Source organism: Sinocyclocheilus rhinocerous, unplaced genomic scaffold (genome assembly GCF_001515625.1).
Source record: "Sinocyclocheilus rhinocerous isolate Xijiao unplaced genomic scaffold, SAMN03320098_v1.1 scaffold2810, whole genome shotgun sequence".
Classification (NCBI taxonomy): domain Eukaryota; kingdom Metazoa; phylum Chordata; class Actinopteri; order Cypriniformes; family Cyprinidae; genus Sinocyclocheilus; species Sinocyclocheilus rhinocerous.
In genome coordinates, this window is record NW_015626406.1 from 53,955 (window position 1) to 69,914 (window position 15,960).

Sequence of the window (15,960 nt, forward strand, 5' to 3'; positions counted from 1 at the left end):
TCCCTTTAACACAGATGGCTATATAGTTTTAAAAATGTGTGAAAATATTCAGTACTTTCAACCTACAAATCACATCATACCATAACAAAATGAGCTTATGATAGAATTAAATCCACCTCCTCCTGACTGATAACACTACTCTTGCCTGCTGGTTTTTATAGACCGCTCTAATGAAAACACAATTAAATAATTACATAAATCAATTCGTTAAATAATTTAGTTCATTGTGTGTTAAGGGTTTGATTATACTTAAAACACATAACACAAGCACTAATATTTAATAGTATTTAAATGTTTATTATTTATTTTTAAAAATGGTATTTCTAAAAAAAAACATTTCCATTTGTTTTGTAAGTTTGGTCTGAGTTCTTGATGCTTTTACAACGTTTTCACCAGCAGGTGTCACCAGCATTGTGCTGTTTCAAGTGCTTCGAAACATCGAATCATTTTTCGAAGCAATTGGTTCAATTGTTTCAATGCTTCGAAAAGCTTCGTTTCTCCCATCACTACGTTCACGGACAGGCATTTAGCAAGCGGGAAAGGATTTTCCATGACACCGGAAAGGCTGGCATCATCTTCCTGTGAGCAAAACCAATACATTTACACTGGAAGAATAAGAAAAATGATGATGAATCCATGAATACATTATACTGAAAGAGGACTGTGAGAAAGGAATCCTACATCTAAACCCATAGAAATGTAAACATATGTCTAAACCTGTATGTCTGCAGCGGACATTTTACTACAGGTAAAACATGGTATCAACTAATCTAAATTAATAAACAGCTCGATCAGGTTGATTTCCATACAGTATTACGAAGAATTGTGCGAGTCAATATATGATGTAATAATGTGTTTTGTTTGCTGGTGTTAAATTATAAATGTCTCTTTAACCTAAACCACACCCCTCAGCATAATGTGAACAAGTGCAGATATTTAATCTGAATTTTTGCGCTTTAACATTCTGAAAAGTAATACAATTAATTTCAAACTAACAATTTAGACAAAAACGTCGTCCACTGTGATTGGCTTTCTCGAATGACCGCACTAACGCTCCCCTCCTGCAGATGGCACCCTCTACATTCTAGTCAGGCATTTTATACCGGAAGTATCGGATGGACAGTGGCTCACCTTATTTCTTCTGTATGCTCATGCAACTTGATTTGAGCTTTATTATAGTCAGTCGTGACAAAACAGTTTTAACCCTGGCGGCAGATACTATCACGCAGTATTCAGTTGTGGTTTATTATCATAATAGACTGTCCTTGAGCAGTTAATAAACCCGGCATGATCAGAGATTGATTGTTGCATTGCTGAACAAAAGGTGCTTTCAAATGCTCGTCGAAGACTTCTAGGTAATACGAATGAAGTAAGCTTGCTTCTGTATTCACTGTGGTGATTGAATTAACAGATCGAAAATGTTCAAAATGGTGCTGTGTCTTTAAACCATGCAGTTTATCTTAGATGTTGTAGACACTATGTTTGCTTATATACAATATGTAATCTGTACAATTTTATTTATGTAAATTATTTAAATAAAAGAATGATTTTAAACAAATTATATAGGAACACACACATGCTATGCTTAAATAGGTGGTACATGTGGCTCTTTATTAATGAAGAAAAAATTACAACCCAGACTTCGTTAATGTCTTGTCAGCAAAATTGAACAAACTTGCACAGATAATTTTTCATATTTCTCTTCAAGGCACCATGTCAGAGTTTACCCTCGATATCCAGCTGACAGAGTTGGGTTTTTCAAACTGGAATTTCCCTCTGTGTGAGCCACAGAGCGTTAAAGAGAACTTTTTGCCAACCCAGAACGGCACTGAAAAGCCAGCACCAGAGACTGAAACCCCCACAGACTGTCATGAAGATGCCTGCATTGTTGCAAGCTCATCGGCTGACAAAAGCTTTCTACAGGATCATCAATATTACACTCCCTTCAAAGATAACTCTTCAAGTAACGGAGAAACAGCTCAAAGCAATTCCAAAATCAGTTCCACAGAGAAGAAGGATAAAGTAATTTACAATTTGTGGAAAAGAGGAAGAGGAAGAAGAAGAGAAGGGCCAGAACAGAGAAATGATGATGATGAAGAGCAAAACGGAAAAGAGGGAATGAAAAATAATGACAAAGAACAGAAATGTTCAGAAGTGAGCCAGGAAGCCTCCGGTCTCACAATAGATGATGCTGTGTCTGGTGAAGAAATGACAGATGAGGATGCAGAATTTGTTTTGACTGATGATGATGATGATGATGATGATGTTGAGGAGGAGGTGGAGGAGGAAGAAGAAGATGATGATGATGTTTCGTGGTCAGGTACTGTATCATTTTCCAAGCAATGGTTTGTGATTTAGTTTATACTCTTATTTTGTAGATTGTTATTTACCTTATTTAAGAATAAGAGTTTTGTTCTGCTGAACAAGTTTTTTATTGAAGCTTTTTATTATTAACTATATTTATTTATTGTGTATGCTCATTTTTCTTTAAATATCTTTGGCATTGTGTAATGATAATATAAATGAATCTTTAAATACACAAAAAGTGCAAATTAAAATTTATTGTTTAGCACTTACAAGCTTTTGTTCTAAACAATAAAATTAAAATGTAATATTTAGCTAATCTAAAAATAAATATATTTTTTCACACTGTATGTAATGTATAAAAAAACAAAAAATAATTTGAGATTTTGTTTAGTTTTTCATTTATGTTTAAAAAAATGTTTATTTGCAGAAATATGTGCTAGAAAAATATTTTTCTTTGTTATATATTATTTTTTAAGTACAATGATTTAGTTATTTTAAATTATTCAGGAAAAATTTAACTCCTTGATAGCTATACTGTAACATCAACACCTTTTTTTGCTGGAAAGTGATGGTATATAATGCAAAACATTTCTGGTTACAGCAGCTACTGATACACGTTGTTCTTCAATTTCAGAGACAAATGGATCTGGAGAGAATGAAGAGAATCGCTGCCATGTATGTGATCTCACTTTCTCCTCTCTCTTCTTACTCCGAGAACATTTAAACATGCATACGGGTGTTCGCCCCTACCGCTGCGATGAATGCGGCAAGCAGTTCTGCCAATTAGTCAATTACCGTACGCACCTTCGCTCCCACTCCCAGAAGGCCTCCATCCACTGTCGTGTTTGCTCAACCATCTTTGAGACCGAGGAACAGCTCCAGCAGCACTTGGACACCAACCATTTTGAGAAAGAGTTCTATCAGTGTGATTTTTGCAAGCAGATTTTCACTGACCTAGATGTGTGCAAGGGCCACGTCGAAGCACACAGGCAACAGGCGAAGCGACATTTGTGCCTCAAATGTGGCACTAGTTTTCGCCTTCGCAACTCGCTGCTCCGTCACCTGGAATGGCACAGCAGAGGCATCTTCTCCTGCTCGGACTGTGAGCGGACCTTCTCCAGCAAGGCTTCTTTGTTACGCCACAGTTTCTCTCACTTAGGCGTCTTGCCGTATACGTGTCTAAAGTGCAAACGTCATTTCCGTTTACCCTCTCTCTACCACAACCACGAGTGTAAGCCCGAGAACATCCAGTGCATGGCGTGTTTGGTTTTCTTTCAGAGTCAAGAGGACTTTGATAAGCATAAGAAGGACACAGGATGCTGGGGTCATCAAGGAGCTTTGCCTACCAAGACAGACGAGATCCGCTGCATGGAATGTGGCCAAGTCTTTGCAAGCATTGAGGAATTAAAGAAGCATGGAAGCACGCACCAGAGGGTCTTAAAATGTGCTGAATGTGGGATGGGCTTCCGCTCGTCACTCATGCTTATGTCACACATGGGAGGGCATGCGGGACAGCGGCCGTGTTTCTGCCAGGACTGTGGCCTGGGCTTCCCACATCAGCAGGGTTATGACAGCCACCTGAAGACATGTGGAGTGGTGACACCACCAGTGGTAAGCTCTTTCTCTCTCTCTCTCTCTCTCTCTCTCTCTCTCTCTCTCGCTCTCTCTCTCTCTCTCTCCTCCTCTCCCTCCCTCCTTCTCCCTCTTCTTCTTCTTCTTCATTCTAAGAATACTAAATGTCCTGTATGCTAAAATTGTAAAACATATTAATAAATAAAAATAGAGAAAATTCACATTGATTGAATTTGACAATAGTAAAACTATTTATTATTATTTTTTTATTTTGGCTGATTGAAATAAACCTCAAATAAAATATAAATATTAGATGAAAACTCTGAAACTGAAAAACTTACTAAACTGAACTAATACTAAAATATGAAAGTTATAAATAAAAACTACACAAAACCTAATAAATGTGGCACAGAACATAAAATTACTAAAACAAACTGAAGTTAAAAATATAAAAATAAAAGCTTTCTTAAAGGAATAATTCACCTCAAAATTAAAATCATCATCATTTACTCATCATCAAGTTGTTCAAAACCTGTATGAATTTTTTTAATGCTGAACACAAAAAGAGATATTGACTTTGTATATACTATGTAAGTTGATGGGGACCAGAAACGGGTTTGGAAAAACTTGTGTAAATGATAAGAAAATTTTAATTTTTAGATGTTATTTGAACATCTATTTAAAATGTAACTAAATAACAGCGTTTGGTAAAGGTTGGTTGAAACTGAAAGCCTTGTGATTGTTAACAATTACACTGGCATTAACAATTATTAAAAAGAAAATCAAAATGTCCTTGCCACATACTTTCAAGCACTATTCTCTGAAAAAAATGCTTTGGAATGATTTTATTGTGAAACGTGCCATATAAATAAATTGATTCGAAAATTTCGGTTGTTTTATACATTTAACAGTAGGTTAATAGTCAGTATTTTCAAGAAAGTGTTTTTATTTGGCTTTAGAACAATTTGTTTGGCTTTAGTAAAATTATAGTAAAAATAATGTTTAATTCTACTTTTAAAAAAATAATGGAAAAAGTTCGGAAACCCCTGCTTATAGAAGTTATATAAATCTGTTGGGAAAAAAAACAAATGTATTTTTACTGTAAATGTCTAATTCTGTTTACAGGCTGCTGTGAAGAAACCCAAACCAAAAGCAACTCCCTCTCCACAAATAATCAAACCAATTACTCCTAACATAATCATCCAAACTGTTGCTCAAGCCTCAGCACCTGCCACATTCCCCAGTAGCTTGAAGGAAGTCCACATGGTTCCATTCGGTGACAAGAATAAGCCAGCTGATGGTAGGTGGAAGTTTACTTTAAATAAAGAGCCTCCTCCAGGCATGCCTTTGGTCATGCTTCTGCCAGTTTCCACTACACAGTTCTCAACTACCTCAGTTCCTACCAAGCGCTCCCAAAACCTTTTACCATCCTCTCTGGTCTTAGAAACACCCTCATCTGCTCCACGTGTCGTTTCCATGCCGGTGGTCCCGTCTGGCACTGTCATTAGTAAAGAGGTAGAGGTAGAGAAAGACACTGTAGAGCCCAGCAGAACCAACATTCCTTCAAACACACTCATTCCTCTGCAAAGTCATGACAGTATCTCTCAGAAGAGGTGGACCGTTTTAGAAGATCAGGGTTCTGTTCAAGTGTTTGCTACAGAAAATGTAAAGGCAGGGGAACAGGCTGCAGGTGTGGCTGTAGCAAATCAGGGAACGAATGTTACTGCTCAAGTAGAAGTGGAGAATAAGCAGGAAACTCAATCAAATTTGAAGCCTAATGCACTGGGTGATGAAAAAACAGTTCCAGGTAGTTCATCAAATGCGTCTCTCAATCCCATGTGCCCCAAGACACCATTATGTCTAATAAAGTTAAAGGAGGAGAAGGATGGTGGTGACAACATCAAGAAAAACTCTTCAAATTTGAAGGACCTTGACTCCTCGCCTGTAATAGCAGGAGTAGAAGTTTTAAAGAGAAAACCGGAAAAGCAAACGCTGGATTCATCGCAAACAGGCTCTTATGATCAAGTCTCTTGTTCTTCAGAAATGACTTACCACGAAAAGGCCACTAAAGATGAGAGATTATTCAAAGAAGTTGTGTCATCCGACAGGATGTGTGCAGAGTCGCAAATGGAATTTACTGTGATGGGGGACAAATCAGAAAACTGTCCGCAGGGGCAAAACCAATCTGGTTTTGATGTAGAGGTTGAAATCAATGAAGGTGTGGAATCGAGCAGCATGGAAGTGGAGATTGGGGATGAAGACAGCGGAGTGGATATGTTGGAAGGTGAGCTTCATGAATGTGTGACTTGTGGACAAGTCCTTCCTGAAAAGGATATGATCCAGCACTACATGAAGCATGCGGCCGACACCGACAGTCCTGAGCTCTCTCCTGTTAACTGTGCCTCTCACACTACAGAACCATCCTCTCCATGTAGTCCATCAAGAAAAAGACTACGATCTGGCACAGAGTTGTGACCCTTAGTTCAAGAGTATTTCCGTTTTTTTAATTACTATTATTTTAAAATGATTTGCAGTTATATTACACAGACTTTACTTCCATTCCGTTTACTTGGAAAACAGGGGTCACGGTCATTTTTACCAAATTGAAATTTGGGAAAGATTGGTGTTTGTTTAAACCAAGTGTGTTTTGAATGTGTTCCACTTTTGACATTTCTTTCACAGTATCTTTTTGTGTTTACATTGTCTTCTAGATACAATAAATGTAGATTGGAAATTTGGAAAAATCCTTTCTTTTGTTTTATGTATATTCAGATTTAGCCTTTAGTTTAAGACGATTGTGACTGTGTACTAAAAAAAGTTTTTGTTTTTTTTGTTTTTGTTTTTTTAAGCAAAATAAGCAACTATTTTAAACTACAGCAATTTTCAGTGCAGTTTCAATAAAATATAAGATACTGGGAATATCAGTAAAAACAATAATATATGAGAAGAAATTGATAAAAAAAAAAAAGTTTTGCATTTTTGTATCTCACAGATGTTGGATATAAGGAACCATGTCTGTTTACTGAATGTATAAGCATTTGCTCATAAAGTTAAATTGTTTTGGTCAGGAGGTGTTTAAAAGAACAGAAACCATTTGTTAAGGGAAAATGTCAGCTAGCTTCAATTCCCTTTTTAAAAATATTTTTACGGAAATGTGTTTCGGTACATCTTTCAGTTCTTTATTGGGTGTATGCAAAATAATTCAGCTTGGCTCATGATATCATAGAATCATGATATCATACTGTTTTGGTGATTCTTTGGAGTTAATACTGTATTGGTCAAACAGAGCTTCATGTGAAATGCAGTTTTTCATAAAATTTTTGCTGAACATATATGTTATTGAGAACGGATCGTTATTACTCAAAATAAAGTGAAATTGTTGGATAATCGACAGTGCTGTATATATCAGGTTTTTGTCCCATAAAGGTCTCATAAATATTCATTTGAGAGGCGCACAATACAGACTACACTAACTTACATGACTCATAAAGGGAAACTTTAAACCGAGTGGGCGGGAGCAGATTAACCGATGAGGAGCATCTTCATCAAATGTTGAAATGAAACGCTGCACAGCACTTCACTGGTAAGCGAAACTCGCTGCGTTAATTAGTGTCACTTTTTTAATTGTAAAATTAGAGTCAAAATATTATAATGAGATTTTGTTGTAAACGTCCTATGTGGTCGTACTTTTTAACTTGCATGTTTTAGACTTGGTAAGAATGTCCATAAGGCTTATCATCATATATGCTAAAGCTTGTGATAATCCGTTATAAATACTGTTGGTGAAGTATCGGTGCATAATTCACTGATGTGACTTCATATCAGTTTATGTACAGTTTTGTTTTATCGTAAAATGCATAAATAGTATTTATTTTAGTACTATCTAAATAAGTAAATAATGTTATTTTAACTCTAGTTTCATTATATATGCTATTCTCTGAAATTTTGCAATATACTGACATTTTTATATATTGAATACAGCTGCGTTTGGTCTTGTTAGATGAAAGAACACACAACCATGACACAGGAAATGACAAAGAAAAGCTTATTTTTTTCCATCTATCTGTTGGGTAGGTGAGACAAAACGGTTTTTTTTTCCATCTCTATTTCTTCACCCAGATCTGTGAGACCACCGTGCATTGCATAGTTTGCAGCAATATCCTGTTAGATGGGTGCACTTTTCAGAGAAAGCAGATTAACTGTTTGTTTGTTTTTTCATAGAGGTGTAATTTTCCACATAGTGTTTTGTGTTGGTGGTTTAGGCCAAATTATGCATAATATTGATAATTGTGTTCATCATTTAATGAATAGGCCTATAGTGTTATTTTGCTGCATATTAGTGTATCACAGTAAACACTGTCCACTATATATTATAACATCTATTACATAAGTTTCTTTTCTCTTAACCTCTTCTTCTTCTTCTTCTTCTTCTTCGTGTGTCCAGCTATGGTCAGTGCTCTTGAAGGTAAGAAAGATTTTTGGTCAGCATAGTTATTATTTGTTCAGTCCCTGCTAAAAAAAACCCCCAGCTAAAACCAGCCTAAGCTGGTTGGCTGGACGTTTTAGCAGGTTTAAGCTGGTCTCCCAGCTTGGCTAGGCTGGTCAAGCTGGTTTTAAACTGGTTGTTCTAGCTGGTCTCCCAGCCTGACCAGCTAAGGAGGTGTCCTAAAACCAGCTTGCTGACCAGCTAAAACCAGGCAACCAGTTTAGGCTGCAGGGATTGCAATTGCATACAGTTCAAATCAGTCATATCAATTCCTTAGATATTCGACAGACTCCTGCACAATAATTTGTACCTGTTTACATTTCTTCACATGAATGTATTAAACAGGATGTACGGTACTTCACATGCGCATATTCTTTCTCATAGACAAAGGCTCATGTTATGGAGTCGGTTCTGGCACTATAGCGGGTATTATATTCGCTGATGTTACAGTGACGGTCCTCATTGTTACTACCACCTACTGGTACGCCAGCAAGCGCAGACAAAAGAAAGAAAACGGTGAGAGATTACATAGACCCACACAAATTTTCTCTAGCAATTCTGAAATCAGTGCACAGAAGACATTTAACATGCACGTGTCCATGTGTTTCTTTAGCTGATGAAGTCTACATGAATGTCAGAGCAAACAGCAAAACATGAAGATCTTTGGAAGACTGACATGAACAATGGAAGACTCACTGACATTTAATACCATAAGACATGATATGATCATAGATAATGATTTATATTTTAAATTTCTAGCTTAGCCTATAGACTTGATCGGTGTCGCGTCATAGCTGTGTGGGCGGAGTCGGCGTGGGGAAAAACAGTCCTTTCCCCCTCATTGGAAAAGCATGGTGTTGACTCAGAATGGCCTACATAAAATTATTTCTGCCGCTACAAAACAGGTAACATTAAGGCCCACTGAAGTGCCTTGAAATGCGCAGCATTATTCTGTGGTGTGTGCTGCAGCTGCCAAATCATTTTCACAAATACATGCCTTAAAATAAAGATAACATGAAAATATGTATATAAAATACCAAAAAAACATGGTTTTTGGTTACTATAGTTAAACCATGGTAAAAAAAAATTTGTTTTGCTACACTAACCATGGTATTTGTAGTAAAACTAATTTAGATGAAAAAAATGTGTCCCTTTTATTGTTTAAGTCACTTATCAAAAGTTGTTAAAAGTTGCCAAATAAATTTTTAAAATAGCTAAATTTGTTGCTAGGTGCTTTGGGAAGAAAAAGTTGCTAGGGTAGTATGAAATGGTGCTAAATCTAGCAACAAAATTGCTAAATTGGCAACACTGCCCCCTCGGCATAAACGATTATGACGTTTTTGTGGGCGTTCCCAGCAATGCCGAACAAGTACTTAAAACCGTGTTCATATCATAGTTGCTTTGTAAATAAGACAGAATTACCATATTTATGTCATCACACTGAAAACTTTAAAATAATTAAATTATTGCTTAATCAAAGTATACAAATAATGGAACTCTGTTTAGCACGTTATCAACAGCAATAAATGCAGTGAAAGAAAAACACTGACACCTAGTGGATAATTCCTGTTACTATTTTCTTCAACAAGAACAGAAGTGTCCAAACCTTCAAACTGGATTGAGGGGTCATGAGCCAAAAGTAAATGTTGTATTATACCCAATTATACAATATTAAAGTGTATTACCTTTTATTATTATTTTAGATAATGAAATTATTTTTAATCAAATTCACTAATTTTGTTTTTTACATTTCAATGCAAAAATAAATAAATAAAACAAAATAAATTAGAATTTTATTTTTTTTTGGTATGTCGGGCCAAACAGCAGATGATGGTTTTGACAACTGTGCCCTAGAAAATCTTCTTTCCCTCTTTTTATTTTAAAAAAGTGTGCAATTATGCATTATGATGATTCTATAGGTGTCCATTTAAGAACCACAGATACAGGCAGATGTCAGAGATGTCTCTCAGTTTATTTGCAACAGGTTTATTAGGTAATTAGTACGATGTTATCATTTGAGTATACGGCTGCATAGCTTAATAAGCAAAAAGTGATAGTTCATATATATTGCTGCACTGTTTGGCATACAAAACGTTTACGTTTCTATGCATATGATTTACTATTAATAAATCTCAGATCTTCATCAAAAGTGGATTTGTGAATTTATTTGATGTACAACACACTAACTTTATTTTGCAAGTGTATATGAAAGATTTGTACATGTAGTTTAACATTTACTTTGTGCTCTCTTTTATCTAAGGATCTTGATCTTCTCCAATCACATCTGCTCTAAGCTGATAACTGAGCTAAAGAAGAGTTAACCCACAAAATATCAGCAAAGATGTGTCCTTTGTCTTGGCTGTATACTTTTACATTAGCATGTTATTTTTTGTGTATTGCTATAAATATGAAAAATGACTATGCTCTGGAATCTCCCAGAAATTCCCGCGTCCAAAACAAGCACAAAACTTTGACTCTTCCGCTGAAAAAAAAAGGAAGTAGAAAATGTCTTTACAATTTTCATCACATACATTTCTACATTTATTTGCACTTAGGCTATTCAGTAATGATAGATATTATTTTGGAGAACTAAACAATTGAAATGCTTTAACACAATGTTGCTTGTTTGCTTACAAAAATGCGGATTCAGTATTTATGCAGTAAACAATAAAATAGTATACCACCAATGACCATTGACATGTATTTGCAATTTACAAATTATTTTAAACACAATCAATGCATAAATATAACCATCACAAATCCTTTTTTTTTTTGAATTTTTAAAGTTATGTAACTAGAGGATAATAATCTTTGAAAAGCACATGTGCTTTAAGATACTGTAAGGCAAAGGTCATTTATCTGTCAGACTGAGCTTCAGGGAAAAAAAACACAACCTCATCAGTTTGTTTGTCTACTAAACAGGGCAGGTCTTCAGGTGAAACTGAACTACACTCTCCTGTATCACTAATTTAAAGACCAACATCCTTTTTTAAATAAAATGATATTGTGAGTAGAACAGGATATATGTTTTGCTTTCTACCTGTTTGGGGTTATCAGATACTGGCTTTAGTAGTCACATCCTGTGCTGTGAGGCTTTTAACCACATTAACACCCAGGTCCCTCTTACTAGCCTCTTGCTCACATATCTAACTTACTGCGAAGTGAAACTACATTTACTAAGAAGGACATTTTAAAAAACACACATTTATATTTTGAGTTGCATGTCATGTAAATCAACTGTATGCTCAGATTTAGTTTTCAATTTAACTTTGTACTTTAAACCTAGATATAAATATTAAAAATGTTGACAGGATAAAATGTAAACAAATTAAGTACTGAATTAGGTTAAGTGTGTGTGTGTGTGTGTGGGTGAGAGAGCGAGGGATAGCACATCAGCACATGTAGCTCCTCCCCAGTATCCTTTGGTTCTATTTTGATGGATGGTGATAAGTCATCAGCACATACTCTGTGATTTTTCCACACACAGACAATTTCCATATCATTCAGTCTCATATTCAAGGTGTTTTAGCTCACGGGCAGTAAAGGCATTTTGTGCACATCTCAAGTCAGGGCTACACCAACCCTGAGCAATTCTCTCCTAAACCTGCACTCATTATGAGAAGGACTGTATACATAATGGTCCCCATGAATGGACTATTCGGTGAGTACAATTTACAAGCATTCACATACTTAGTAAGGTTTTAAGCTTGAATGAATTTTTTTGTATTGTTCTTCACAAATCCTCAGCATTGAAATGATCCGTTTGCTTTGGAGTCAGTAATACTTTGGTGGATATTTCCTGAAGCACAATTTGGGACATTTTCAAAGCTTAAACACAGATTTTAGCATCATTTTCACTACAAAAATCAACAAGATAAAAGATGCTAATTCAATAGCTATGTAGAAAAAGCATAACAAGACTTCATGCACATATTATTATGTTATATATTATTATTTTATATTATAAGTTACACACCACTGTATGAGTACTGTTGTATTTTCTGCATCATATACTTTTTGTGTAGTCTAAAATAAATATGTATATAATATATTATTAAGTATATACTGTATAATGTCTGTAGTATTATATCATGATTAGATTTTTATTTCTGGATAAACCTGCCAAGAAAGAAATTCAGCAAATCTAAATATAAATAGGCTGTATCAGTTTAATGGGATTGCGAAAAACTGAATTGCAGAAATATTTGTGTATATTTTTGTGTGTGTGTGTGTGTGTGTTGATTTATATGTACTCAGTGTTAATGCAAGAAATCAAGAGGGAATGGCATTTGCAATTCGCTTGGTTGACTTGTGAACACGCTATGATCAAATCTTCTCTTCCCTCTCTTCCTCTCTTACTTTCATCAGCAGGATTTGTTGAGGGGAATCAAGGTAATAATTCCTTCATACATATCTGAAATTCAGTTTGTTTGTTTGTTTTCTTGTTTTGGCATATTATAGAGTGAATGTGCCATTGTATTTTCTGATTCTCAGACTGCAGTTCATGTTACCAGTTGGACATTGGAGTGGCTATTGGGATCATCACTTGTGACATCATCCTCACACTCCTCATCGCTCTCTCAGTCTACTGTTTCGTTTCCCATCAGAAAAGAAGAGGCAGTTTACAGACACATGCCAGATGCTGTGCGTCAGGTATGCCTGCTTGTAAGAGAAATCAAAAACGATGTTATTATTACGCGTGTTCCAGTCAACATGACATAATATTTTTCTGATGTTTAAGGTAGAGCAAAAACTCACCAGCCATCAATGAGGCCAAAGACGATTGAAGTGGAATCACCTTATCAGGTAAATTGAGCAATATCAATTATGTATTTAACTACAAAACTAAAAACAAAGTTGTATTTATAATAAATGCAACATATTTGTGAGATACTTTTGGTTAAATCTCTCGAATCATCTAAATCTATTTTTTCATAATGGTTTGACAGGAACTTTATGGAGTCCAATCAGATATATACAGTGATCTTCAGCAGTATCGGAAATGAGGTGACTATGTGACGTGTAGTCGTGGGTCTTGTGCAAACCTGAGAATATTTGTAGTTTGCATACGTTTTTAAACTGTGTCACAAATGTGTATTTGGCATAAATAAGCTACAATAATTGATTTATACTTTATTATTTTTTTTGAATCCATGTGATTGGTCATGTGGCGTAGCCTATATACAAACCATAAATAAAAATATATTTTCATAGTTTGTGAAAAGGAAATGATCTTCAAGAATTTGTAGTTTTTAACATCACTGTAAAAAAAATTTCATCTTTGTCATTTTTTTAAATTCAAAACCTTTGTAATGGAACTAAATCCGAATATAATTCCCTTGTTCTTTATGTAGAAATAAATGTTTTGTTTTAAATATGTGGCCTTTGATCATTTCTTTGTCTACTTATATAGACAGCATAGAAAGGTGGATGAAGCCACACTCAAACATCCACTTTTTTTCCCCTTTTCTTCTTCTTCTTCTTTTTCCTTTTTCCTCAAGTGGCTAGGACGTGGACCTGTTTAGAATTCACATGACAGCAGTGAATCAGTTAGACAAAACCGAAAGGGTGTATGTAACGGTTTGCAGTTCTTTAAGACTTCCTGAATGTTATGTCCTGAGTTTTAAATCCTGATAGCATTTCTGCGTTCTTATGGCCATTTTCATTATTGCTGATTCATTGCTCTGTGTATGTAAGTCAAGTGTGATAATAATAAAAAGAAAATCAAGGAAATGAAACCGAAGGGTGACTGACTTTTCGCCTGGCACAGAGAACAATTTAATTTAGCTCTTAGTTTAAGTGTGACCACTTCCAACGTCCACAAGAGTGCACTATTATCTCAGTGTGTTATGTCACATTCACTGTAAATTCTGTCTGCCTCGGATCTATCATTCGTGTCTTATTTTGAAGCTCCTTTCAGTGCAGCTTACTGTAATAATGTATGATTCGATGTCTCGTTTGTCTTTGCACACAATGGACGTTTTAGTGAGCATTCTGGGATACTTGAGAACATTTATTTTATGGGTCACTCATGCTGGACTAGCATCCAACACTATTGAAATTTAAGTGGATATTTAAGACAGCAGCTGTCAGACTGTTTATCAAACATTGTTTTGTGAAAATTATAGTTCTCTACTACAGCATAAACAACTTCATGCTCTGACATAATTAGACTCGCGTAGCCAGATTGACTGAAGAACGCTGTGACTGACATAATAAGCCAAATTACACAGAGCCAGAACTGTGAAGATAGCTTTGTGTTGATTTTCAAGCAGCCTAAACACCAGATGATAAATTGTTGATTTACAATCCTTAGATAAAGAGAGCACAAAGTAAATGTTAAACTACATGTACAAATCTTTCATATACACTTGCAAAATACATCCTGTAGTCTGATAGGTATTATATAACAGTTTTAGATATTATAAACTGTTGCTCCAACATGACTGCTCCAACAGCCTACTGAACTGAAATAAAAAATTAATGGTAAAGAAATATAGCCTACTATTGTCAACGAATTTCGGAAACCAAGATCGCAAGAAGCTGCGTACGGTAGCAAGACGCGTCATTGTTTACGTACATGCGTAGAGTAGGGCCTGTTTTCTACATCTTAACTCAGCTGTATGTGTGTTAAATCATTCAGCAGATTTTGTCTTCCACATGGCTGGTATTCTCCCTCAGTTCTGCTGGATTTAGGAAAAGGCAAATACAAACTAAACTTTGAATTTAAGATTATTTTTACAGTTACAGTTTGAAATCAGTGGCATGTATCAGTGCATATTTCATTATTCTGTCTTAAAGCTAGGCTATTTGTTTGCGGGACACATGGACAAACAAAGAGAGCGTTCAGATGAAATTAGGTTAGGCTAATCTTTTAATTATCTTACATCAGGTTTTTAAATAGGATTTCAAACACTTTTTTTTGCTTCCTGTGCACTATTTACCCAAAGCCTGGCATGCTTGAACTCCTCAGAAAGAACAGCAGGAACATATTCAGAGAAAGAAACCAATTATTTTCTGAATTTGGACTGGTTTGTTTGCTGAAGTTTTTTTTCTCTCTCTCAGTATAAGAAGAAATCTACTTGAGTGTTTACATGCTGTTTTAAGATTTTTATTCGCATTTGAATGTGCAGTGTTAATATGTATCCCTGCTTTTCAAACTTCATGGTTCCTTACTATTTGAAATATGTGGAGTACAAACTGTTCGTCTTCATCTACCCATAGTTTATGGTGTTGGAATGGGCAGGACAAATAGAGGAGGAACTACAGTGGAGAAAATATTTATTTGATCCCCTGCTGATTTTGTAAGTTTGCCCACTTACAAAGAAATGAAGGGTCTGCAATTTTTATGGCAGGTTTATTTTAACGGATAGACACAGAATATCAACCAAAAAAATCCAGAAAAAAAAACATTATATAAAGGTTAGAAATTGATTTGCATTTCAGTGAGTGAAATAAGTATTTGTTCCCCTACCAACCAGCAAGAATTCTGGCTCCCACAGATTGGTTATGTGTCCATGTGGAACACAGTTTAGTCCTGCCCTGTATCTTCCATTCCAACCTCTCCCACCACCATGGGCAAGACCAAAGAGCTG

The 15,960-nt window shown here is 35.5% G+C and overlaps 2 protein-coding genes across 5 annotated transcripts; both read left to right on the top strand.

The window, feature by feature from the left end:
• Nucleotides 1–482: 482 nt before the first annotated feature.
• LOC107714695 (zinc finger and BTB domain-containing protein 17-like) lies at nt 483–6,658 on the top strand. 4 transcript variants are annotated; one of them, XM_016520650.1, is made up of 4 exons: nt 483–581; nt 1,709–2,320; nt 2,942–3,918; nt 5,005–6,658. In XM_016520650.1, the coding sequence occupies exons 1-4, from the start codon at nt 551–553 to the stop codon at nt 6,352–6,354; spliced, it is 2,970 nt and encodes a 989-aa protein (XP_016376136.1). In that variant the 5' UTR covers nt 483–550; the 3' UTR covers nt 6,355–6,658. The 4 variants fall into 4 exon arrangements, with proteins under 4 accessions (XP_016376136.1, XP_016376161.1, XP_016376153.1 ...); XM_016520675.1 differs by lacking the exon at nt 483–581 and adding an exon at nt 592–748 and having other exon boundaries at nt 5,005–6,657; XM_016520667.1 differs by lacking the exon at nt 483–581 and adding an exon at nt 911–1,369 and having other exon boundaries at nt 5,005–6,657.
• Nucleotides 6,659–11,980: 5,322 nt separating this feature from the next.
• On the top strand, nt 11,981–13,371 carry LOC107715038 (TYRO protein tyrosine kinase-binding protein-like). Its single transcript, XM_016521081.1, has 5 exons — nt 11,981–12,026; nt 12,737–12,757; nt 12,860–13,018; nt 13,107–13,171; nt 13,315–13,371. The coding sequence occupies exons 1-5, from the start codon at nt 11,981–11,983 to the stop codon at nt 13,369–13,371; spliced, it is 348 nt and encodes a 115-aa protein (XP_016376567.1).
• The last annotated feature ends 2,589 nt before the right edge of the window (nt 13,372–15,960 follow it).